The 25,857-nt window shown below is 44.1% G+C and overlaps 1 protein-coding gene across 11 annotated transcripts; it reads left to right on the plus strand.

Moving 5' to 3' along the window:
* Positions 1-25,857, plus strand: SLC16A9 (solute carrier family 16 member 9). Of its 11 annotated transcripts, none has more exons than XM_082286445.1 (8): positions 1-199; positions 4,399-4,522; positions 11,511-11,568; positions 13,009-13,237; positions 21,031-21,174; positions 22,049-22,144; positions 23,729-24,637; positions 24,964-25,857. In XM_082286445.1, exons 4-8 carry the CDS (start codon positions 13,042-13,044, stop codon positions 25,140-25,142), a joined length of 1,524 nt encoding a protein of 507 aa, XP_082142571.1. In that variant the 5' UTR covers positions 1-199; positions 4,399-4,522; positions 11,511-11,568; positions 13,009-13,041; the 3' UTR covers positions 25,143-25,857. The 11 variants fall into 11 exon arrangements, with proteins under 11 accessions (XP_082142571.1, XP_082142572.1, XP_082142569.1 ...); XM_082286446.1 differs by lacking the exon at positions 1-199 and adding an exon at positions 2,101-2,154; XM_082286443.1 differs by lacking the exons at positions 1-199; positions 4,399-4,522 and adding an exon at positions 6,125-6,206.

Raw genomic sequence — 25,857 nt, forward strand, 5'->3', positions numbered from 1 at the left:
CTCAGAGGCAGAGCAAGCACAAACAAGAGGAGGACAGGAGTAAGCTGGAAACCATGGTATGAAAGCCAGGATTTCTGAGTGGCAGAACAATGACCCACACCTGCCCAGCAGAGGCTGCTTCCTGCATTGTCACCTGGGAGCCACTCCAGAGGCTCAAGGAGCATGTTTGCACAGCCCAGCCTGTTCTTTGCAAACCATGGTAAGTAAAGGAGCTGGGACTGAAAGCTGCAGCCCCTTGATGACATTGCTTCTCATCTTGAGAGCTTGCATGTCAAAAGTGTGATGCCAACAGCAGGAGGCAAGCTTTTCTTGGTTAATGCTTCTCTTTGGAGGCAGAAACCTACTAACAAACTATTTTTTCAGGAATTGGTTATGATTGAGCATTACTGTGGGCCTGGGTGTGGATGCAGAGCTTGTCTGTCATTGCTGAGTAACTCTGCATGTGTCTGTACTAAATGCAGATTAAGGGTGTTTACAGTGGACAAATCTATATTTAGACAAGCCCTGGGTGTCATCTTGACATAAGCCCTGGGTGTCATCTTGACATAAGCTTAAAATAACCTTCTCCCATTGTGGAATCTTGCTTTCCCTTTTTTTCCTCCACTCACTAAGTTTGTCTTGGCAGTCAAAATTAAAAGATGTGTGTTTTTGGGGCTCTTTACAGACATTTGGAGTGATTAATTGTCAATTGTTTTAGCACATGCTGCATTGCCAACAGGTCAATGCATGAGCATAACCAGAGAATTGGTGTAATTTGGGATTGTGGTCTCAGCCTGTGGGGATTCAACGCTAGAGTAAGGGCAGCATTAGAAATAATGCTACATCTGAAGTGGCAGGACTGCATTATACAGAAAAAAATGACAGCATTTGCACTGAAATGAGAGAGCAATGAGATGAGTTTGGGTTTCTGGCTCTTTCACACTGCTACTATTATCCTCTCCATTTAATTGACAGAAAATAAATGCCTTCCTTGATACTTTAATATGGTTAAATAAGAGAGGGAAAAGCTAACTCGAGTCTATTAAATGAACTTAGTACTCAAGCAAGATGAAAAGAGTATGTCTGTACTCTGCAAAGTCTCACAGGAATGCCTTATGCTGGTTCCTGCCCTGGTAAATGTGTGCCATTAAACTTCAGTACCCTCTGTTGGCAAGAAATAGATGAATTGTCAGCAGGGGATAGGCAAACGTTACTCCTGAGGAGCTGTCTCCAGGATTCATGCTCTACCTGGTGTCCACCTCAACAGAAATACTTGCCTTTGATTTGTTGAGATTGCAAACGTGGGCCGAACAGATGACTTCAGCTCCAGAGCAAAAAGATGTCAAAGTCTTTTTTCTATAGTCTTTACAAAGACTGAAAGCTACCCACAGAGGGAGAACTGAGGATTCCTGGAGTATCAGACTGCCACAGTAGTGAATGGTCCAGTCCCACTGGAGGATCAGCAGTGTGTGGTGTTGGTAACAGCCCCCCCTTGTCATGTGCTCAACAGGCAGAAGCTGGAGATAATCCTGTGTAAAACAAATGAGTCATTATTTTCTTATAGGACGTTCTTTAATGCCTTTCAGCCACCTCACCGTGCCCTCTGCCACAGCTCTGATTGCTGCACCCTGGGGGTTGTAGTGTAGGACATTCTGGTATTTGCCTTTTCTAGATCACAATGCTTTTCAGCAGTACTAAGGTTCTGGTTCTCTATTTTGTGTCCATCCGCTGCTTAAAGTGAACACATATTTAACCATTTTGTATCATATTCTTCCATAAAGGTGGGTTGTTCTAGCCCATTAAAGCAGGAATAATACAAAATAGAACTCAGAGGAGAAATCTGATACTCTGGATTAAGAACAAAAAAGCAGAGATAGCATAAGCCAGTCTGCCTCCCTCAAGCAAACACTTAATGTGCCCTAAATACAATAGGTCAGAAAGGGTGTGATGGGGAAAAGGGAAAGATATGTTATTGAGTTATTTTCTGAAAAAGTAATTTATGTACTGTGATTTTTTTAATATGCTGGTATTTTTGCTGTCATCTGATTCTCTAATGTAGCCATCCCTACTCGTATATACAAGATTTGCTGCTATATGAGATGGCTCTGACTCCTGCCTTTGTTTGTAAAGGATCTTCTGATCTTCTGAAGGAGATGGAATCTTTTTCCTAAAACAGTGAGTGCATTCTGAGCTGTCCCAGCATGATACTGCCCCATCTTAAATGGAGATTAGCTTTACTGTGAGTGGCATGTAACAGGATGAGGAAAGGGAGGACAGGGTTGAGCAGCAGAAAATTTGTCTCTCAGTAAAAATCACATTTGTGGTTTGTACTCGCATTGATCTTTGTGAATTTATGGCTAACCTGAAGGTCATGAGGGACCTATGCCATAATGAAAATATACTGCTAGATACTTCCCAAAAGAAAATAGAACTGATAAATTCCATTGCTTAGAGAAACAGGGCTAATTTTGTTTCTATTTTACACCCTTAGCAGATGTGATTCATGCTGTCAGCACTTACTTACCGTTACATGGTGCACTTTTGTATTTTAGTTGAAATGTACGTGATTTTTAAAATAGCCTTAAAATAATGTGATTTTCCTTAATGTATGAATATGGAAAACTTCATTATTTACCAAGCCCAAATAGTTCCTTTATCAGTTTAGAGAATGCAAATATATGCAGCAGATTCAGAAGATTATGTTATATAAAAATTGTCACAGTTCCCTAGTTTGTTACAACAAACTTTTACTGGGAAACTAACTGTGCCTCTGACATCTTCAAAAAACATTCCTTGCAGCTGCATTGGTGGATTGTGTTGCATAGCAAGAGCATTTAAGTGAGAAGCAAGTTAAAGTTACTTTGATTACATAGCTTTTCCCTCATTTGTTAATACCCTCATGAGGACATACAGGTAATGTCCTACCTATGTGGGTAGGTAAAGAGAACCTAAAAAACCCTTCACCTATTCAGTCATGTGAAAGTAAAGAAACAAAAAAGAAGTATAGACTACAATTTTTTAAATCTAGATGACTGCTGCTTTCCTGTTGTTACAAGCTTTGCAGAAGGTTTGCATGTGGTGTTTATTTTGCACATGTGTAGGCTTGAAGACTAACATGGAAAACTGATTTACAAAGCAGCATTTGAATCATAGAATGGTTTGGAGTAGAAGGGACCTTGTAGATCATCTAGTTCTAGCTCCTCTGCTATGGGCAGGGACCTTCCACTGGACCAGATTGCTCAGAGCTCCATCCAGACTGGCCTTGAACACTTCCAGGGCTGGGGCATCCACAACTTCTCTGGGCAACCTGTGCCAGTGCCTCACCACCCTCACATTAAAGACTTTTTCTCCTGATATCTAATCTACCTCTGTCCTCTTTCAGTTTAAAGCCATTTCACCTTGTCTTGTCACTACATGCTCCTGTAAAATGTTCCTCTGCACCTCTCTTGTGTGCAGCTGACCAGTTTGTCAGACGTGGTTAGACTGGGGACACAGTTCATCTGAACACAAACTTTAGGCGTTGCCCATGTTATGGGACTTCTGCAGAAGAGGGTGGTGTGGAAACCTTGGATTTCATCTTATTAGTGACAGCCAGACTGTGGGAGGGACAATCCTGCCACTACATCTGCACCTCCCCAGACAAAGTAGACAACATTCCCTGTGATGTCACCAGGGAGCTTTGTAGTACTTTATTGGCATTTCCTAGGAAATCTCTGTTCTTTGCAGCTGGAACAGTCTTGTTCCCTTTCACACAAATCTGGGAGAAATTGTAGTGACCCTGCCTAATGTGGTCAAATAGCACTTGACAAGCCTCATGCTTCTCACCTCTCACATGAAGGGTTAATTTATAACCACGGAAGTGTTGCCTTCTGCGGCTGCTAAAGACAAATGAGTGTCCTTTAGACTCTGTGAGTGCATCAATATTTAGTATGTCTGCTTAAATTAAACTCCAGTCAAACTACTGATTGTTCTCCTCACCTTGTTCCCCCTTCAATCATTAATGGACATTTTCCACAAGCAAGTTAAAAAAACACCTAAGACAGACTTTGCCCATATTAGCCTTGCCCTTTCATTCCAGACTCTCTCCTCCTACGCTCATTGCATAAGGCCTGCAAAAATACAAAAGGATGCTCCCCAGTCTGGACCACAGTTGAAAAGACAGTAGTTGATCAAATATTTAGAACTGGGTTATATTTTGAGATTTTCCTTCATTGCAGAATCTGGACCTTCTTTAAAATCAAACAAACAAACAAATAAAACCCCAACCAAAACCTGCCAAACCTGCCCCCCCTTTACCCAGGGTGATAATCGTTTTGATCAGATTTAGGGTGTTCAGCACCAGCTGCATTCCTTGCTGGGAAGGACCCCTTCTAAGATGGCTGTATGAATACCCTCTAATTTTCTTCTCTGTACCTTCAGGAGCTGAGCTGCTGCTGGTGCACTGTCTGTGAAGTAGAGAACATTCCTCAGTCTTCTGTTTGCTGGTACAGCTGCGAGCGACCCAGAACTGCACATCCTGCAACCATGGTGTACCAAAAATCAGGTAAATTTTTAACTAGGATCTGTTCTCATTCCTGGTTATGCTACATGAGTATCTTTATCCTTTGGATTCTTAGACCCCACAGGCAGGGGGGAAAAGTGGCTTATAGGAATTATTCAGTGGTTTACTTCATTTTCTATTTTAAAGTGAGGATTTAAGAATTCTGGTGATGTGTGGGATGAAAGTGTAGTTATGAATGGTGCAGCTATGGCACTGTTACAATTCACTAGACCTTGGAGGGCCATGTAGGAAGGGTTTCTGAAGAGAAGAAATGAGAGATTAACCAGTGATCTGAAATCTAAGCCAAATGGCAGTTGCCAAAATACTGTAGGCCAAGTGTGCAGAAACCTAGACTTGAACGGAGCTGCATTGCTTGTTATGAAACCAGGGACAAAGGAGACATGGAGGAGGGACTCTTTCCTCTAACCTTGTGTTGCTGTGGCTTGTTTTCCCAGTTCTGTCTCTTGCCAGCAAGGCTGCCCTTTCAAAATTATGGTATGCACTTGACTGGCATATTCATATTAAGAATGGGTTTAATTAAAACAGGGGACTTGTCATCAGGAGGACATCCAGAGATGTTAGAGTAAAGCAATTACGGTCAATATATATTCATTTAAAGTGCATATTTATTCTAAAGAGGTGTTTCTTGTTCAGTTCCAAAGCTGCCTATGATCTGAACTCAGTCTGGTTTACATTTGACTGGGTTTCCTTCCTGTGCATAAGGATGCAGTGTGTGTCAATGTATACTCTGTCACTGATGTGCCTTAACTCTGGTGAGTGTTCCTGTACAGCTAAACCACTGTGAATCTGTGAATACACTAAGTTTTTCAGATGCTCTTAACCAATTTTGCTAATTTTAGCCCACAAGGTTGTTTCTTAAGCTTCTATATCAAGCACTGTAATGGGAACTGGAGATTTATATGCACTTGTCTGCAAAAAGGTTTTGTGTTGAAGTGTAGAAAACAGCACATCTTGAGCAGTTAATTCAGAATTGTTGTTTCCCAGCCATTTTTTTTTTTGTGGCTATGGATAGATTTCAGTTACCCTTTTGATTTCAGCCTGTGTTCTGAAGCCCAAGAAGCAATCAGAGTAAACAGCGGCTGTTTACTGTCTGGGCAGCTGTCTTCAGTCATTTGTTTCAGCAACCCCAGTGCACGTGTTTCCAAAATGCTGGGCTCTCCCAAAGAAATCTCTGCCAGCAGCAAGCTAGCCTAGCTTTTCCTAATATCTGTAGGAAAATATCTGTAGCGGTTACCTGGGGATGGAATTTAAGCCTACTCACCTCTTTTACTTGTCTAATGTATGTGCAGAACAGTTCCTTCCTTTTGCTTCACAGTAACCTCTTACAGTTCTTGAAGAGTGCTATTACATTTCCCATCTGCCTTCTCTCTAGGTTAAATGCCATTTATTTCAGTTCTCCTCCCTGGAACAGTTTTCTAGAGCTCTCGGAGTTCCTGTTCTCCTTTCTTCCCCCCAGCCCCCTTCAGCTGGCTGCCCTTTTCTACATGAGATACACAACACTGAACCGTATGCCAGCTGAGATGTCTTAGAGTGAGGCTTGAGTTCACGTCATTCTTGTGTCAGTCCTTCCAGTAGCAAGTATTAATTTTGATGTTTACCTGAACACTGTGAGGTGTGGATCAAGACACTTGAAGTTCACAAGCCTTTGTAAATATTGCATGAAGGAGTAAGTCTGGACTGCAGGTCTGAAAAGGGGAGTGGTGCCGTACCTGTAGGAACTGCAGAGGCTGTGAATATCTGAGGTTTCATCGGAATTTCAGGTCTAGGAATATTTCAACTCTCAGAATTTCATTCAACTTTGGGAATGTTTGTATTTCCACCTGCAGTGTATCGTTACATGAGCTCTAATTGGGCAGAGGTAGCAGCAGAGCTGTCAGGCTGAACACGCCGGGATAGAGGCTGATGCTTGCTGAGTGTTCAGTCAGCTTCTGCAACAGCCTTTGCAGTCTGGAGGGTGAATATCGCAGGTGGCTGAACTTGCACGCCTTGACGACTACCTTGCCGTATGTGTGACAGCGCTGGACGTGCCATGCACACGGATCCGGGTCAGGCCTGTGATGAGACGGCCTCTAAAGGCAGTGGGTGTGCTGATACACGAGTGAATTGTCTGTCCCCTGAGCTGGCAGGCTGGGGTTGCAGTGCTGCATGTGCGCTGCCTGCATCGCTGTCTGCAGCGCAAGTTTGCGGCCTTTTGGCATTCCTGGTGGCGGGAGCCAGCGCCCATGCCCGTCCTGCGGCCGTTCCGCTGCCCGGGGGACCCGCGCAGGTTCGGCGCCGCGGCGGCGTGCCCGGGATAGCCCGGCCCTGCGGTGCCGCGGCCCCGGTGCAAGTAGCAGGGGATGGCGGTAGGGGGTCACCGTGCCTCGGAGCCAGGCCCTCGCCGAGGGTGGCGGGGCTGCGCTGGGGACGGGCAGGGGCCCCCGGCGGGACTCCGCGGTGAGCGCCGCTCCTCCGCCGCCGCGCGGGGCACGGGGGCGGCTCCCGCACGGCTCCGCTGCGGCCGCCCGGCCCCAGGCTGGGGACGACCCTCGGCCGGGGACGCGTGTCCGGCTGTCCCCGGGGAGAGCCGGGCAGGGGGAGGCGGCGGGGCGGGGGTCTGCCCCCGGAGCAGGGCAGCGCAGGGGTCCGCGGCAGAGGTGAGTCAGAGCCGAGCGGCGGCCCCGCCTGCCCGGAGGGGCGGGGGTCGGGGCGGCCCCCCCGCGCCGGGGCTGCGGGCGGAGGCGGTGGCGGCCCCCGGCAGCTCCTCCCCCGCCCGAGTTACAACCGGTTCGTGCCGGCCGCGGCCCGCCCGCCGCGCCGCGATGCGGGGCTGCCCCGGCTCCCCGGGGGCGGCTCCGGGCCCCCGCCCCACGGGCCGCCCGCCCGCAGGTAACGGGGCCGGGGCCCTCGGGGGGACCCGCGCTTCGGGGGCGGGGGGCGCGGGTGAGGGGAGCGGGGGCCGGGGCCGCGGCCGGACGGAGCCCCCGCAGGGGCCGCTGCCCCCCGGTTCTGCTCGGCCCGGCCGCGCTCTGCGGCGGGAGCTGCCCCGGGGGCTGGGGCTGGGGGTGGCAGGGCCGGGCCGGGGACCCGGGAAGACTCTGCGCTGTCTCCGGGGAGAGGCTTCGGGAAAAGGAGCGGGAGCGGATCGTGCCACCGGCCCGGAGCGGCCGCATCTCTTGCTGTGCCCGACGACGGCCACCCCTCGGTGTCGGCTGTGGTGCCTCCTGGTGTGCCCTGTTGGCATCCGGAGGGCGCTAGGCGGTGTGCGACATCAAGCACCTGCCACGGGCACATGGCAGCGGGCGCCCGTCGCCATCGGTGCGTGCCCATTGCGGGAGCTCACCGGCCTCAGCGTGTGCCCATTGCGGGCGCCTCGTGGCACCCCGGCGGCTGCCCCGGAGCGGGGCTCTGTGGCTCGACCCTGTCTCGCCGTGTGTGGCATAGGGACGGCGAGGGCGACCTTCAGTCACCTCTTGGTGCGCGTCACTGCGCGGATGAGCGCTTCCCGTCGAAACCGGCCTGGAGATGGAAGGCGTCAATGTGTAACGCGGGGCTGCGGAGCGGGGCTGTGGGCTGGCCCCCGAGGGCGTGGGGAGAGGCCAGGCGAGCCAGGGGCTATAAGAGGCCATCCATCCCCACGGAGACTCTGGAGCACGGACGGACTGAGGGAGCAGATGCCGGAGGGAGCAGATGCCGAAGGGACCCCTCGCAGGTTGTGATGCGTAACGCGACACACATGGTGCTCTGGTATTGCAGAGGACATACCTGGTAAATCGTGTTGGCTGGTGGTTTCTAGCAGCGCCGGCTCACATCTGCCTGCACGGATGTGTGCTAGTGTCCAACAGGCAGTTATACTTGCGGGGGGGTTTCCATCCCGTCCGGAGCAGTGAGGCTCTGGAAACAGGTAGGACTGGTTCTGCTGAGCTGACAGATTTGTACAAAGCTGGCTGGTTTATGTGCTGCCCCACCGATGCGTCTTAATATAAACTAATTTTGCACAATAGAAGAGCATTATTATATTGTTGGTAAGTTTTGTTCTGGTGTTTTGTTTTGTTTTAAATTCCACACTTCTTCTGTCATCCGGCAGAAATAGAAGGAAACATTGATATCGACAAGCCTCTTGCTTACCTTACAGAAGGGCAAGTAGAGAAGTGTGAGAAATAGGCAGACAAGAATACTGAGAAGTAAAAGTGAAATAGATATGTTCAGTGTCACACAGGAAGCTACTGTAGTTAGAACATCAGTTAAAATCTGGTGTCGTGGAAGTACAGATGCATTTGCAGGGATTTTAATGCAATGCTTACACTGTCACATCAGTACATATGCAGGTATTTGGATATGATGAGTATGTTAAAAGCAACTATAATGCACCACTCTCATGCTCAAGGTGTTCCTTGCAAGCTAAGGGTAGGAGAAATTTCAGATCGTAATTGCAAGAACTTGTCTGAAAAATAAACAGAATGTTAGAAGAAATCTGGTTCAGCTTAAAATGAGGGATGTTACTTTTCTGGCTGGTACCGTCTTGAGCTGTAGCAGTGCCTTGCAAAACTTGACTAGCCCAATGTTAATCACGCAGTGTTTCTGCTGACATCGGCTTTCTTTGCAGCCATGTGCTGCTCACAGAAAGCAACACACTTGCCCAGGCTCCGGCTGGGCACAGAACAAACTGGAAACAATCGTTGCTACTGTCTTTCTCAAGATTCCCTTTGCCACAGATTCATACAAGTTGCTGTGCTGAGGGCTAATGTTCCAGTGGTACTCATGTTCTTTTTTTGTGCTCATCTGTCATCTTTAAGCCAAATTCTAAGATTTATAGGAAGGGAGTTCAGTATTGTGATGCTGCTGCTCAGAGCAAAGCAAATAGTTGCAGCCAGACACTTCTCTCTTTCCACACTGAAACTGTTGTTCAGTTTGTTCTCCAGGGTTTCTTTTTGTTGTGGTTCGTAAAGGCGTTCATCAAGCAGCTCTCTTCCTCTGATTCTTATTCGCAGTGAGTACAACTCACTGAAAAGCTTTTTCTGACCAAATTTCATGTTGGTGTTCAATTCTTTGTGCTTCATGCCTCTATTTCAGTATTTTTATGTAATTTGGTTTCCTAGAGCCTGAAACAATATCCCTAGGTTTAGTGAACAGTAAGGTTTGTGAAACTGTTCCCACCTGAATCTTAAATGGTGGTTTGTCTGTTACCAGGATCACACAACTCTTCCTGGTTGGTTGTGAGAAAAAAAACTATTGATCACTCCCCTCTGTGTGGGCTTCTGCTTCTTTATTTTTGGTGTCCACAGTTATCTGTACAGTTTGTGTCCTCCTTCTGTACAGACAGAAAACAGTAAAAGGCACTTTGGATCCCTCCCAAGTTGATGCAGAGATTTGATGTCCATGCAAGTGAAGGTTTAATTCTCACTGTCAGTTCTTTTTCCCTGCTACCAAGCTAGTACAGTATAACTTGCCACCTTCAGGGAAGCATTAAATACTGTGCCAATAGAAAGTGGATTGATACGGTCCCAGCAGTGGCTTTGTTGTCCAGGACATCTTGAACTATCATAGCAGAGGGCTCTGGGGAACAGGCTCCTCGTGCAGGTCTGTCAGCTCCCTGCTCTCTACGGCCTTGAGCCTTCAGGGGAGTTAGAAAATACACCTCAGTTTAGGTATCAGGCACACAGCAGTGTGGGGTGAAGGAATAACCCGCAAAAAAAGGGAAGGGAAGCCAGGTCATTAAAAACAGCCCCTGGGATTTTATAGATCTGTTATTCCTCTGAGGATGATTTCTGGGGGAAAATGATGGTGTTTTTTACTTTTTGCTTGACACTTGCAGACTGTAAATGGCTTGGCACATTTAGAAAATAGAGATGGTTTTGATGCCTAAAATTTTGTTATTTAGCTAAAAGATGTGAAAGAGATGTGTGATGCAAAGTAGGAGTTGTCAGGATGTAGAAGGTTGCACTTCTGCTCCTGTAAATTGGGAGCAGTTGGTTAAATTCAGTTATGCTGTGCAGCATTGCATCAGGTGCCAAACTAATCCAGAGGTTTTTAATCTTTCTATAAGAAAAGACTACGTGACCTAAGACTACAAAATCTTTTATCATCTCCTGCCCTGTCCTTGCTTCCTTCCCATCAAGTGTTTAGAATAGCAGAGCTGAAGTCAGTTGTCTTTGTGCCAAATTTTAGGGCATCAATATAATGGAAATCAATATAACAGCTAAAATGTGTTTGTTTTCTAAAGTTCATTTTTTAAACAAATATGAGTTGAGGTTATTCACTGTCTACCTCCATTATTGTAGAGTTTTTTCTGAAAACTTCCTTGCTTTGTCTCATTGTCTGCTTTTAAAGCTGTTACTTATTTCCACTACTTTTTCCTCTAGGCAGGGACAAAACAAGCCAAGCGATAATTACTTAACTCGTGGAGAGATGCATAGATCTCTTGGTGACTGCATTCAAATAGCTCAAATATTTCATGTAGAAATACGAGAATCCCCTTTTGTGTAAAGGTTATTGTTATAGGAAAGAACCTATAAGCAGCTTTTTAATGCTTTGGTACCTTATGGTAGGGAATGACTTCTGTCTATCCCAGCTGCCACCCTTTGCATCTCATGGGATCATGGGACACTCACTAGGCACTGGAGTGAGTCAGAGCTTACATTTGTAACTGAAACAAATAACTTTGTAACATTTGTGCCTGGGAATGTTGTATCTTCAAGGACAGTCAGTATGTTAAAATTATAAATCACTCCCAAAGGACCCAGAACGTCAAAATGTATTTTATATTAGTGGGCAATGTTTTTGTTATTTGAGGGCTCAAGGCTGCTGTCAGATGGTAATTAATTGCAGGGTATCAGTACTTCTCCACTGAGATAACTTGATTGCTTCTGAAGTTCCTCTGAGAAGATATTAAAAAGAAGACATTTCATGTGAAGCCACCATTTTTTTCAGAGTTGTGTTAACTGCTGCAGTGATACTTTGGCTGAAAACTTCCTTTGTTCTTTTTCTGCAGGTAGTTGTCACATGAAGGTACATTTATAGGAAGCTGACGGACTTTTTTGTCATCATCTGTGAGTATCTACCCTCAAAGTAACATTTAAGTGCATTTGTAAGGTACAACTGGTCTTTTTCATGTCTCTATGCAATTATTCCTCAAAATTTTTTACTGTAATGTTTTTGGTAAGTTTTCCATGCAAATTCTTTAAAATTGCCCAAGAAAATTGAGGAGCTCGAATGGGAATTCTGTTACTGTCTGCTGGTTTTCCCCATTGCTTTCATACAGCAGTATTTTTTTTCCATTTCCTCTGGGTTATAAGTCAAAAAGGCAGTGCAATGCATTTATTTTTCTGCTTTGCCTCTTGGGAGACTCCCAGAGCAGAGTTGTTACTGCAGCACTCTTAATGCTTAAGCTGCAGTGTGGAGATGGTCCTTGAGAATATTTCATGAAGAAAACAGGGTGAGACCTTATCTCTTTCTATCTTCCAGGATAAAGGAAATAAAACTGTTGAGAATCTTATGTCTGGTTAGTGTCAGAGCCAGGAACAGAGCATGGGTTTTGTGATCATCGCTTGGGCAGATTGCTCCCTGCAGAGAGGGAGGGCAGGCTGGTTGTGTGCACAGGGGGACTCCAAAGCAATGCAGCCTGGAAAACCTGTAAATTCTTTGCTAGATTTTAGAAGTATTGATCCCTACATTCACCTTGAGAAGGTGTGAGGGCGGTGGGTTATTTAAAGCCATAGGTGCACAGGTGAGGGATTGTGCCATGCAAAGGAGCAAGGTGGTATTTCTGCAGTCCAGGAAGGGATTGCCAATTTGGGGAAGGCCGATGTGTGCCGGCTGCACAGAGGGCAGACACTAACAGGTTATAGCAGATTTTTGTGTGCATGTTTACTGCTGTCATGTCTTGGCATATAAGCCACACCTGTACCGAGTCTTAGAGCTTACTTCACTAATATATACAAAGTGATTTTTGGGTACAACACTCTACACATCACTTTGTTGACAGAGCAGAGTACTAAACTGTTACAACTGCCCAAAATGTCAGTCTTCCTCTTGGTCTGCCCCTTCCAGAGTGCACCATCTGGTGGCAAACACCCTAATAAGTGGCAAGATACTATGCTGAGATGGGAACTGAGCAGAGATTTTTTACTTCTTTTTTGATATTCATGGTTTTAACAGAAGGTGACCGTGAGGCATCTCTCAGATGTTATTGCCTGAGGTTTTCACAAAGCCTGTTTAACACGCAGCGCATTGAACGTTTCTCCGTCATACAGTGCTGGTGTATGTACAACTTACCACGCTTTGAGCACTGTCTCTGTCACACAGCAGAGGTGGAAGTATGGCAGTTCTAATTTTCATGGCCTGTCTGCTGTGCTGCAGCTGTTCCTTGAAGGCTGGCTGAACCCAGCCTCTGTCCGAGTGTGCACTTCTCTGCACAGCTCCCTCGTGTTCACAGACCTCGCTCAGTCATGCTTCTAACGCTCTGTTGTGTTTGGGCTTTGTTTGCACAGGTGCTGCCCCTGCCTCTGCACCCAGCTGACAAGATGGTATTTCGGAAGCCACCAGATGGTGGCTGGGGCTGGGTGATTGTGGTCGTTTCCTTCTTCACCCAGTTCCTGTGTTATGGATCACCGCTGGCGGTGGGAGTCTTGTATTTGGAGTGGCTGGATGCTTTTGGAGAAGGGAAAGGCAAGACTGCTTGGGTTGGATCGCTAGCAAATGGAATTGGATTGCTTGCCAGTAAGTGCAGAAGGAGTATCTATCTTAAATTGAAACATTTCCAACCGATGCTTTCATCTGTGTGTGCTCTTGGAATTGTATCAGAGACAGCTGCAAATGAGGGTGCTGCATTTTTGTTTTAGGTCAAGATGGATAAGAAGATTACATTTATATTTTCACTATGCATAAACCAGAGCAATATAGCAATAAAAGAGCAATAAAGATATTCCCTTTAGAAAATTCAACATAATTGTATTTGAATAAAGCCACACTCTGGGAAGCTGAATGGTAATTTTGTTGACAGAATTTTTTTTTTAAATGAGACTTTAAGACTAACATTTACATTATTGTCCTAAAATCAGAGCAAACTGTTAGTCTGAAATGGTTCAAATGCTTTATGGAAAAAAAGTCAATTAATAAACCAGTTACTAATTTTTCAGCTCTAGCAGTAAACCTACCAGTTAGGGCTGGTGAGGGCTCCTTTGCACTCTCTATTTAAGAAAAAACTCCCTTTGAAGGCTGGAATGTTGTGGCTAAAAGTAGCTTTAAATAAAGCAACTTTACTGGAAGCTTTTCTATTATAAGACTTGGAGAGTAACAGCAGAGTTTTAGAGAAATAAACCCACACCTTGAAATTTCCCAGGTTGTTGTTGTTTTAATATCAGGAATGGGTATTTACTGGATCATATAATTAACTTCTGTTTTTCAAAGATTTGCCATGGGAACTATTATCTATTGGCTGAACCTGGAAAAAATTGCCTGTCAGCAGGGTAACTGCAACAGGCAAAAACAATAATGTGGTTTAAGGGACAAAATGCAGCTCAGGATCCTGAGGAAACTCCTTAAAAGAAAGCTGATGTTCCAATAGCAATACAGACCTGAATAAAGAGCACTGCTTTGTATGGCACCAGAACTGAGCAAATACTGGCAGAAGAGAAATGGGCAAGGGCAGGTGGATCACTAAGCATAAGAAGACACATTCAGTCTCAGGGTGTGAGTAAAGGACTGTACATTGCTCTTCCATCACACTTTCCTATTTTTCTGTATTATGGGTATTAACTCCTGCTGTTAGTACATCAAGACCTAAATAAATGAGTGAGAGAGTGAAATGGGAGGAAAATAAGGATAAATAGGGTGACTACTGAAGGAAAAACTAGGCAGAAATAAGTTGCAAGAGAAGAACACCCTCTTGTAGGAGATAAGAAGTCTCTGGCTCTGTTAAGAGCCTCAACCCCCTTTCCCTCATGTCAACACTGTGCTGGTTTCCAGATTTCTTAGTGCCCTCTGTCTTGCTACTGTGAGCAATTGTTAGCAGCGTGCTTTGTGGCTGTGCTGGTTTTGGCTGGGGTTAGAGTTCGTTTTCTTCTCAGTGGCTGTGTTTTGGATTTGTGCTGAATGCAGGGTTGATAATGCAGAGATGTTTTTGTTATTGGTGAGCAGGGCTAACAGAGCCAAGGCCTTTCCTGCTGCCATGCTGGCCAGGAGTCTGGGGGTGCATAGGAAGTCAGGAGGAGACACAGCTGGGACAGGTGACCCCAAGTGACCAAAGGGATGGTCCATGCCATGTGACATCATGCTCAGTATATAAACTGGGAGGAGAAGGAGGAAGGGGGGGATCTTCTGAGTGATGGCATTTGTCTTCACGAGTAACCATCACATGTGATGGGGCCCTGCTCTCCTGGAGAGGTCTGAACACCTTCTTGCCCAGCCATGGGAAGCAGTGAATGAACTCCTTGGTTTGCTTTGCCTGCATGCAAAGCACGCTCTGCTTTCCCTATTAAACTGCCTTTATCTCAACTCAAGAATTTTCCAGCTTTTAGCCTTCTGAATCTCCCCATTCCTGCTGGTGGGGGAGTGAGCCAGTGGCTGAGTGGGCTTGGTTGTGGCTGGGGTTAAACCATGACAGCAGCAAATGGAAGTTTCTGTGACTGAGTAATAAAAATCAAACTGATTTTGGTATAAAATGATTAAATGAAGTTTTGACAGGTTAGGAGGAATGGTGTCTGTCCATGTGATTTTATTCTTTCAGTTTGACACTCAGAAGCTTAATAATCATTCCTACCTTTTATGCGTTCAAAGGAAAGTACAGGGAAGGTCTTTTAATTACATTGATGTTATCAGAGTTGGCTGAAAAGAAATTCTATGTTTTCAGCTTTACCTGAAATGAAAGATGCCGCTGTTTATCAAGGTGGATAATGATAAATCTACTAAATTTCCTCCTTGAAAGTATGCAATCTTATGATACAAGTTGTTTAGTTTTAGTTTTTAGCTGATGAATAATGTTATCTTTAAGTGGTAGGTTTTGAAGTGCCCCTTGATTAGTGTGATGGATGTCTAGTGCATTTAATCAAATTACTTCTAAATATTCTTTAAAGCCTGTAACTTGATACAGTCTTTTTGTCATGGTGCAAGAGACTCCCACACTTTTATTTAAGGCTCTACTGAAGAGCCATTTAGACTCTTCTGTGAGCTCTCATCAACTTAACATTACCTTTGTGAAGCTGCAGATGCCAGTCTGGATGGGTACTGGATGCCAGTATGGCAGTTATGGTAGATAAGCAGCTACAGACAGGAAATAAGTCTGTGTCCATTTTCTTGGGAAGGCTTTTCTCTTTGATAGCACTGGCAATCATTTTCACCAGCTTCTCAAACAGAAAAAGTTAGGGCCAGTGACTCTGCTGTATTAGTACTGTAATTTTGCCAAACACAAGGAAATGTGTATGGCATCTGGCACAGAAAAAGGTTCTGTGTCTTCTCCCCTTCCTTCTGTACATGTAGTCTGAAACATTTTTTTAAGCAGCTGATGCTTGTGAGCACTTTCATGTTTGCTGCATTGGTATACTTTCTGAAATGTTTACTTCTGACTTATGTGAGAGCTAAACTTAGACTGGAGACATAGAAACCCAGTCCAGCACCTTGTTTATTTGGATTCATTTCCTGGGCACCTGGTGTTCGATTTCTGTCCTTCTGCTCGCAGCACAGGCGGTGTTGCTAAGGCCAGTGTCCAGCCTGAGCCGGGCTGTTCACGTCGTCAGCTGGAGAAGGGAGCAGCGCAGGGACCTGGCTGAGATCTTCCTTGTAGGGTGACTTGGGTTATGGCTTTCTGTGATGAAACCTTGCAGAGCATTGGAAGAAATGTGCCTACAACAGTGAAAGACAAGCATCAGTGTTGTTGTAGAGGGTAGAGGTGAGAGCTTCTCTGCAGAATTAGGTGTTACAACATCGATCAGGCTATGGCAGATGTGGCATATGGCTCCAGGGCTTGTTGCACAGGAAGAAATTGGAAAAGCTTAGTAGGTTTCCCTTACTAAAACAGGCTGGAGGAGGATATTTGTGTATATTCTTGAACATCATGTGTTTCTTCTGCACCAAGTGTTCTTAATTTTGCATCCATTTGGAGCCTGAAATTAAATTTGATCCATGTTACACTTGTTAAAAGCAAAACAAAGACCTTGGCGCCTGTAATAGGCACCACAGCTGTTTATAGTAAGAGTTGACTTCACAGTCCTTGGCACAGGAGGAGGCACCAGCAATGTCTTCATTCCTACTTCCCCTCATTAGTGGAGAAAGAACAAAGGGAGGATCCTCTCTTGAAAGGCATGCCTTGATAATTTGATGGGGTGTTTCTGCTGGTCTGAGGCATTCAGTGCTAGATGTTTAAAAAGCTTAATTTTGTGTTTGCAAGCAACAATTTTACTTCTCTATAGCTGCCTTTGCAGCATCTACATATTTTTGGACAAAACCCTCACACATACATAGCTTCCACTGTACAGTTAGGAAGCTGTAAATAGCTTGTGCGTAGGGGAGAGGGTGTCCCCAAGATTCCTCTGAAAAAAGCCCAGTTCATATAACAAGTTTTTTTAGAAGGGAACTGTCTTTCCAATCAGCTGGGAGTGGGTTGCTGCCCAGTATAAAAAGCTTTTTTTCCGATCTATATTCGTATCCAAAGTACAGGCATTTGGAGAATATTCTATTTATTATAACCAGCTTTTAGAAATGTGCTTAATATGCAAAAAATATTCTTGTGTTCTGTCCAGTGGATTTTACATGCCAGTCCATGACCATTTTTTCTACTCTACAGTTTCAACAGGCTCGGACAGATACCCAGGTAGGGTGGGTCAGATTAATGCAGGTGATAAGAAGAAGAATTCAGTTGTCCAATATTGCTTGTTTAGCAAAAGGTTTTGTGTGTGTGTGAGGTGAAGGAGGGAGGACCCTTGAGATGAGTGAGTGGAAGGAGGGAGTGTTGTTTTGCAGAATTGTTTCGAGTTTGTGTGAAAATATGGAGGAAGAAAGTGCTAGTTCTTGATGTCCATGAAATAAAACAACTTTGTACTTGTCAGGAGGTCAGCAAATTGCACTAGGTTTAATAAAGTTCCTGAGTGAGCAGCAGGTGGTTTGTTTTCATGTCTCAAGAAGGACTCACTGTCACATCCAGGTCTCACTGAGGGTGAAGTATTTAATTCAAAATAATCTTAATAAAAATACCAATGTACAAATGATCCCTTCTAGGTGTTCTTCCTCTTTGGTCTCTCTGTATGAAGACCTGCTGTGAAAACCAATCTTCCTTCTGCTGTTGCTTCCCATTTTGTCTGGGGATCCTGTTGACTGCTGCCCTGATAATTGTGTTGCTGACTGCGAGCCGTGACAGGTCGTATGCAGAAGAGCAGTGTCTGCTCCTGTGCTCAGTCTTTCTTCCTAGAGTTAGCTGTCATTCCTATAAACTGAGCTGGTATCTTTTTTTGGTAGAGTTTGGTCTAGTTTTAAGAGACATCATTTGGAAAGGAAAAAGCCCTAGGGATTTTATTTGTAAAAGAAGTAAATATTTATCAATGTCATCAAACATTGTACTAGTTCCAGTGCTAACCCCTGGAGCTGCTGGCAAACTGAACAAAATGCTGTTTCTTAAGCTATTTTTCGTGCTTACTATTGAGGGTTGCCACTGTGATTTTTTTTATGTTGCTCATATTATGGTGAGAGTCAGCTAATGAAAACCCTTATGCTGCCTGAAGGGCTGTTTCCTGTGTGGCTGGATGCAGACTCCTGCATTCCTCAGAATGCCCACTTCGAGCAAAATCCACAGGGCAGGTCTGAGTCCCACTCTGTGAAAGTTGGATTTTTAGTAGAATTTAGTGCCTTGAACCCATTGTGCTTCAAATTTTTGTAAAGAATAACAAGTTGGTGTACAGTCAACTCCTGTGCAAGTACCATGGTAATAACTGAAGGTGCTGTGCTGGGTGAAAAAAAAATGCCAGTGTTATGGGAAACAGAGAAAGGGAAGCAGTGCGAGGAGGCAGGAAAGGACAAAGATGCTGGCTGTCATGGGGACTTTCTTTTGTGACTAATTTTCTAGCAGTGTGATGAGTGTGAAAGTTGTGCCTAGTGTGAAGGGGAAGAGGGAGCTGTTTTTCTTCTCAACCCAGGGACCTATAATAACTATTTTAATACTTATATTGGCACTGCTTCTTATAAACAGGGCTGTTGCTGAGCTGCCAGATCTCTTGCTGTGTGAGATGGCAAATTGATACTGAGCTAACTGGAGCAGGTTCTTCAGTTTTGTGACGGTTGTTTTCCATGTTAGAGCAAAAAGAACTCTTTGTACTCTTCATTCTCCTTTGGGATTAGATTTTGTAAGTGGGAGAAGCTGAAAGAGCATCTCCTTGGACCCTGTCAGGGATGGTTTTGATCATGTTCCAGTGGAGATGTCCTTGTCAGGTTATGAAGACACATCTTTCAACTCTGTGTCTCTCTTGTTCTGGCTTGGGGTCAGAGGGTCCAGTTTCACCTTGGATGCTCTAGCAGGGGTCAGTGACGTCTGTACCAGCACCACCACTCCAGACTGGACAGAGACCTTCTGAAAGTAGCTGTGTCAAAGTACAGAGAGCAGGCTGAAGGGAAATGCTGTTTGTTTTAGCAAAGTAGTGGGTCAGAAATAAAGAATAGAAAGAGTGCAAATTCCTCTGCTTAATTGAATTATATTAACACTACCTTCTGTTCTTTTAGTGTAGAAGAATTCTTTATGTAATACAGAGTCAATCCTTTGTTTATTTTCAAATCCCGTGGTTTTAGGAAACATACCAATCTTAATTTGCCAGTTCTAGCAATTAATTCTGAGAATCAGCAACAATCTAATGCTCTCAGCTTTTGTTCTCAGCATGTTACTCTGCCCAGGTTACACTGGCCAGCTTTCATTCCCACAGCATGCTGACTCTTGAGAAGCAGCAAGTGCTTACATCTTCCTTTTTCATTGCTTCCAAAATCCAATTAAACCTTCCTTTCCTGGAATATTTTCTTGATTCCTCTGTAACTCTGACTCTTTGCCTGGATAAGCCCCAGCTCAGACTTGCCCCCCTTTCCATTCCCTGGGCAGATAGTTCTAATGTGGGGCAAAATTCTGACCTGCCCTGTCTTTGAGGATGGTTTCACCTGCTGACGTATCTCTGCTCCTGCCTGCCAGAACTGCTTGTCCCATGGCCGGCAACCACAGGAAACCCTTGCCTGCATTCCCAGCTGCTCGCTCCTGTCTGCAAACCTAGGCAAGCACCATCCTCAGGCTCCAACTGCTGACCTCGTATCACCTTTCTGGGCTCACCTCCCTTCTGCTGGGAATCTCAGTTACGTGAGTCAGGGAGCACTAACATTGACAAGTGGCAGACTCCAAAATTACTGCTTTTGCAGATTGAACTGACCATGGTAGTATGTGTATCACTTCAAATGAGATGCAAGTGCAGTGAGGTGGTTTGGTGTGTTTGTACTAAATAATGGCATTCATCGGTGTATCTAACTTCTGATCTCAGAGTTGCTGAGTGTAGGAATGGGGCTAATATCTAAGTTTATGTATGAATGTTTGGAACTCTGCTTGGTTTCAGATAAATTGTCTCTGCAAACCAATACCCTTCCTGGTTGATTACTTATGCAGGGCACCAAGCTGGCATGCTACTTAAGACTAAAAGGTGTATTCCAGGTCACACAACTGAAAATAAGTGCTTGTTCTACAATTTCTGTGTAGAGAGAACTGGCTGAGTAGAGGAGAGTATGAATTCTGCCCCACTTTGTTCTTGTTTTGAAGAACTAGGAGAACTAAGAACCGAGAAATATTGGGGAATAACCCCTCCTGAACTTGAATGTTGCTTGGCTTTTCTCAGTAAGTGACTTTTATTTTCTGTAGTTTTACAGGAGAAACTGAGATAGGTAGTAAAGAGTTATTTGTGGGTATTTAATTCCCTTGAAAATCAGGGAAGAATGGTGTTTGTCTGGTATACCAGCAGATATTCCCTCTGTGTAAGCACCAGGTGGCATTCTTACCATGACTATGATCCCAAGTTACTGTTTCTCCATTTCAGTTTTGTAAATTGCACACCAAGGTACTGCCTTTCTGAAACACAGTTTTTGTGCTCCATCAGAAAACACCTACTTGCTCAAGGCCTGGCTGATGGTCTGTCTTGGTTTCATGACTCAAGATGAAGATCCTTTCCAGAACCTTTGTGCACTCTAGCTGTGTAGTGACAGTGTTACAGTCCAGTATGTTTTGTATCTTCCTATGTTTCACTTGCTCTTTCCCTCCCAGCCCGAGGTCCCTTTCATGGACTCGATGTTCAGTTTCTCCTTGAGCAAAAATTTTACAAGCCTGACCTTGAATGTTTTTAAAACTGTTTTAGAGAACTCTGTGAAAAAGAGTACTCTGAATGGTCATTTAATATAATTATACATTTAAATCGTTACCACAAGAAACATTTCCAAAGACAGATATTTTTTAAGAAGTTTTCCTGGTGCTGGTGTTTATTAGGAATGTTTTTCCTTTTTTTTGCTTCTAGGTCCTGTCTGCAGTATATGTGTATCATCTTTCGGAGCAAGACCAGTAGCTATCTTCAGTGGCTTTATGGTGGCTGGGGGTCTCATGATGAGCAGTTTTGCACCTAACATATACTTTCTTTATGTTTCATATGGAATAGTTGTTGGTAAGAAACAGCTTCCCTTCATGTTGAGACTTAGTCTTGACTATTTTGAGTCTTGGTTTATGAATATGAAATGGGAAACTGATTCACAGAGGCAGTGGTAGTCTGGGACTTGATTTATCAAGGAATACTTTACTTTTGGGCAGGGAGGGAGGGGTGTTGCACAGGCAGGCTGTTGCCATGTAGTAAAAGATAAAAAAAATGTTAATGTTCATGAGGGATTGAAAACAGTCTGTCCTATGTTGACACAATTGTTAAAGATGGAGAAGCTGAGGTTTTACCTAAGGGCTGGAATCGAGCAGGTCTTCTGCTGGCATGAAATGCCAATCCTAAAGGAATAATAAATCTCTCTTCTGGAATTTTGTCACATGCTCATTCTAATTTGATAAATTAGAGATCATTAGGGAGCAATGTTGTTCTCCACATTACTGGATTGAACCTAAAATGCTGTGCTAGAGGCATGAAAATGCTGTTGTCCTGGCAGGTGGTGACCTGCCCCTCTGTGCTGCTATGGGTGGCTTATCAAATTAACTGTGTCAGGAATTTGGGCACCTCGCTGGCCAGCAGGGCCCTGGCGTCGTGCTGGCCGGGCGTGGAGCCATGGGGAGGCAGCTCCACTGAGCTCTGGGGCCAGCCCTGGGCTCAGAGCCCTGGAGCCCTCCCACAGAGCCCAGAACTGTGCTGGGGAGCTCCTCAAACCCAGCCAGCTGCACTCAGGCTCAGCAGCCAGGGCAGGGAGGCTGATCACCCTGTGCTGAGCCAGGGTTCAAGGGTACCTCAGTACCCAGGGTGCAGGCGGCATCACCTGGGGGATAACAAAGGGCCATTCATTTCCCAGGGGATGGAGCATGCTTTATATCTAACTCCTCTTATGCAGGTCTTGGATGTGGCCTTTTGTATACTGCAACAGTTACCATCACGTGCCAGTATTTTGACAAACGCAGAGGCCTTGCACTTGGTCTGATTTCAACAGGTAGGACTTTTAATTGTCATTCTCTCCAGCTCTTCAACTCTGATACAGCCGCCATTACCCTGGCAATAAAAACCAGGGCATTATGTTTTTTTGAATTACTTCCCAGTAACTTAAGAAAGTTATTACTTTCTTAAATCAAAATGTCAGTAGCAATGAAGAGAAAAACTCAGGCTTCAGATAAAATAGTCACTACACTTGCAGGTGTATGCTATGGGTCATCAATACAGATGAGGAAAGGATATTCACTGAAGTGAAAGCAGACTCATGTAGCTTGGGCTGCATGCCATGGATAATGAGAGGAAACATTCCACAGAGTCCTCTTTTTTCTTGTTGTTCTTACCCGGGATCAGAGGTGAGAAAGAGATTGGAGATGCAGGATATAAATGCTGCATCACCACTACCTCACATTAGCTGTACTTTTACACTTTTTAATGGCCCAAGTAGGAATGGTTACAGATGGCTGTTGTCCCATGCCTTGCTTCCCGTGTGCCATGGAGTGTCTGCTCGGACCTGTTTTCTCAAGTGGCTGTCAGTGAGGAGAGACAGGGTCAGTATAATCAGTGTTGTGAGATACTGATACCACATCCTCACCAGCTGAGTAAAGGGGAGCTTCTGCAGAAATGTTTCTTGGGATCATTTTCAGTGGCTTTTGTTTGGATTCCAGGTAGCTTGCCTTAAAGCCTGACCTTAATAAACTGTACTTAATTTTAGTACCTGGAAGAGAAAACAAGCATGAATTTTGTCATTGATTTTTCCTGTGTTTAGCACCGAAGTATATAAATGGCTTATATATAACCTAGAGACAGTCTTCAGGAAATAATTTTAAAGTTTGTCATTAAATTGACTTGAAAAGCAATGCACTGTGTTTGTGAGAGGACATCCACTAATTACAATGGATCTGTGCTCACTTCAGCCAAGAGCCTTTTCTTTAAATTACTGGCATTGCATTAAATGCTTGTGTTCATAGTAATTTCTTACTCTTCAGTGTTTTCTTCTGAATGGCCAAATTTCTCAAATGCTTTTTTAGTCCTGTAGAGCTTCAGAAATGCCTTTGGAGTAAACTCCCACCAGGCAAACCCCGTTCCTTAACACCAGGCAGTCAAGAGCTGCTTCTAGGAGGGGTCCTGGTGAACCCCTGGTCTGTTCCTGCTTGAGAGAAGGAAGGTGGCAGCGAAGAGGAGAGAGAGGAAAATGTTGGAGTCTGAAATTCAAACTGTGATAACTGAAAATGGTACCTGAAGGGATATATGTATGTGAGTGCAGGGCAGAAGGGTGGCTTTATAGTTCTCTGATGTTTTTCATCGGATATAGTACAGGTTCTACTTGTTTCTAAAGTGTCTGCTAGTGTTATTTGTCACAAATTGTTCAGATATTTTGAGGTTTTTTTTAATTTTGTGGCTACTCAATAAAGAAACTGTAACTTCAGGAGGGACGATGACTTAGCAGTTCATGAAACTGGGGAGAGAGGAGCACAAATGACCATTCCTGTGACTGAATTCATAGCTGCTGAATTGTGGAATTCTGTTAGAGCTGAAGAATGGTCTTGGTTCTTCAGTTTAAACCAAACTTATTTTTCTTTTGTAGGATCAAGTGTTGGACTCTTTATATATGCAGCACTGCAAAGAGAGCTCATCGAGCTGTATGGACTGGATGGGTGCCTGCTAATAGTCGGTGCCCTGTCTCTAAATATATTAGCATGTGGCAGCCTAATGAGACCTTTGGAATCATCCAGTTCTCCTCCACCAGAGAAAATGTGTGTAGACAAAGTCCCAGACCAATATTTTGTTTACCATGAAAAGGAAAAGACTGTTGAAGAAAACATTAGCATCCTTGAAAAGGGCTATATTGATGAAAAATGTTTGAACAATGTGCCTGATTGCAAACAGGAGAGCATTTTGAGTAAGAATGTATTGAGCTCAATAAACGTAAATGAGAAAGACACTTACAAAAAGAAAGTTGTAGAACAGACAAACTTCTGCAAGCAACTCGCCAAAAGGAAGTGGCAGCTCTATTTGACCTACTGGAAGGAGACCATGGTTCTTTTCAAGAACAAAGTATTTTCAGCTCTCTTTGTTGCCATCTTGCTCTTTGATATAGGTGGATTTCCTCCTTCTCTGCTCATGGAAGATGTAGCAAGAAGTGCAAACATCAGTGAAGATGACTATTATATGCCCCTTATTTCCATTATTGGCATTATGACGACTGTTGGCAAACTTATTTTAGGAATACTGGCAGATTTTAAGTGGGTTAACACTTTATATCTCTATGTAACTACCTTATTAATGACAGGAGTGGCCTTGTTTGCAATTCCATTTGCCAAAAGTTACCTTACCTTAGCGATGCTTTCTGGGATTTTGGGTTTTCTAACTGGGAACTGGTCAATTTTTCCATATGTAACAACAAAGACTGTGGGGATTGAGAAACTGACTCATGCCTATGGGATATTGATGTTCTTCGCTGGACTTGGGAATAGCCTCGGACCACCAATTGTAGGTAAGGTCAAGGTGGACAGTATAAACTGAATGTGAGCTTGTCACAACCAGACAGAATTCTTTTGCATGTCTAATAATAATGGAAAGATGAAATCAAAATCTGCAACAAAAAATAAAGTCTGTTAGGCTGATTTTGTTCATAACTTGGCTTTGAGAAAAAACACATTTCATGTCCAAGAGGTCAAATTGTATTATAGGTTTGGCCTATTTTATTTCATTTTATTTAGTTGTTTGGGGATTTGAATTTTAATTTATATGATGTTTCTCTAAGTTATCAGTGCTGTGTTACATTTCACTGATGGGCTTCTCTCTTGTCCCCACCCTCAGGCTGGTTTTACGACTGGACGCAGGAGTACGACACTGCTTTCTACTTCAGTGGCTTTTGTGTCCTGCTGGGTGGATTTCTCCTGCTGTTGGCAGCACTGCCCTGCTGGAATGCCTGCACCAATCAGGGCTCCAAGCTGCCTCCAAATACTTACTCCTACAAAGTTGCATCTAATGCTTAGGTGACAACTGGAAAACACTCTGCGCCTTTTTATATTATATAGCAAAGTATTTTAGTAATTTTCCACTTATTTATGAAGCCCACAAATCCTCTTTCCACTAGAAAAATTCCATTGTTGCTTGTTTTTCAGTTCCTTTTTCTTCTTTTATTTCTTTTTTTAAATGCTATTTTTTAAAAGTCTTATTTTGTCTACTATGCCCCATGTTTTCAGCCTTTGTCTACTGTAATTTCCTTTCACCCTGTAAATGGGATGTTCTGCTGTACTATCAGCTGTGCTTTTTTTTTAAGGGGGGTTCATATGGAGGGGTGAACACTTTGAAGCCTGCTCCTTATAAGAGAAGGCAGGCATTTCTACCACCTTCTATAGGTCTCCAGGTTGCACAATTAGGCTTTACAAAACAAGAATTTGCCTTATTAAAATATAATACTGTGGCAAGGTGCTTTTAACATCATGCTTAGATTAACTTTTTTTGTCTTTTTAAAGTTTCTCCAATTTACAATTAAGTGCCAATTGTGGGAGGGAGAAGAGGGGAAACAAAATCATCCTTGTGTTGCATAACTGAAGAGAACATTATGATGAAAGTAAAGATTCTTACTACCACTGCGACTAAGAACCATGTTTATAAATATTGCACATTTTTTGAAGTCTGTTTATAAAACTGTTGAACCAAAACCTTTTAAACCAAGGAATAAATGTGATTGTTGAAACCATGAAA

Source organism: Coloeus monedula (assembly GCF_965178545.1).
Source record: "Coloeus monedula genome assembly, chromosome: 8".
In the NCBI taxonomy this organism is placed as follows: domain Eukaryota; kingdom Metazoa; phylum Chordata; class Aves; order Passeriformes; family Corvidae; genus Coloeus; species Coloeus monedula.

Bases quoted from the DNA above. Each gene is read 5' to 3' on its own strand.
- SLC16A9 (XM_082286445.1), top strand. From the start codon at position 13,042: ATGGTATTTCGGAAGCCACCAGATGGTGGCTGGGGCTGGGTGATTGTG. The intron at 21,175-22,048 runs GTAAGAAACAGC...CCTCTTATGCAG, and splicing joins TTCATATGGAATAGTTGTTG to GTCTTGGATGTGGCCTTTTG. The intron at 24,638-24,963 runs GTAAGGTCAAGG...CCCCACCCTCAG, and splicing joins CCTCGGACCACCAATTGTAG to GCTGGTTTTACGACTGGACG.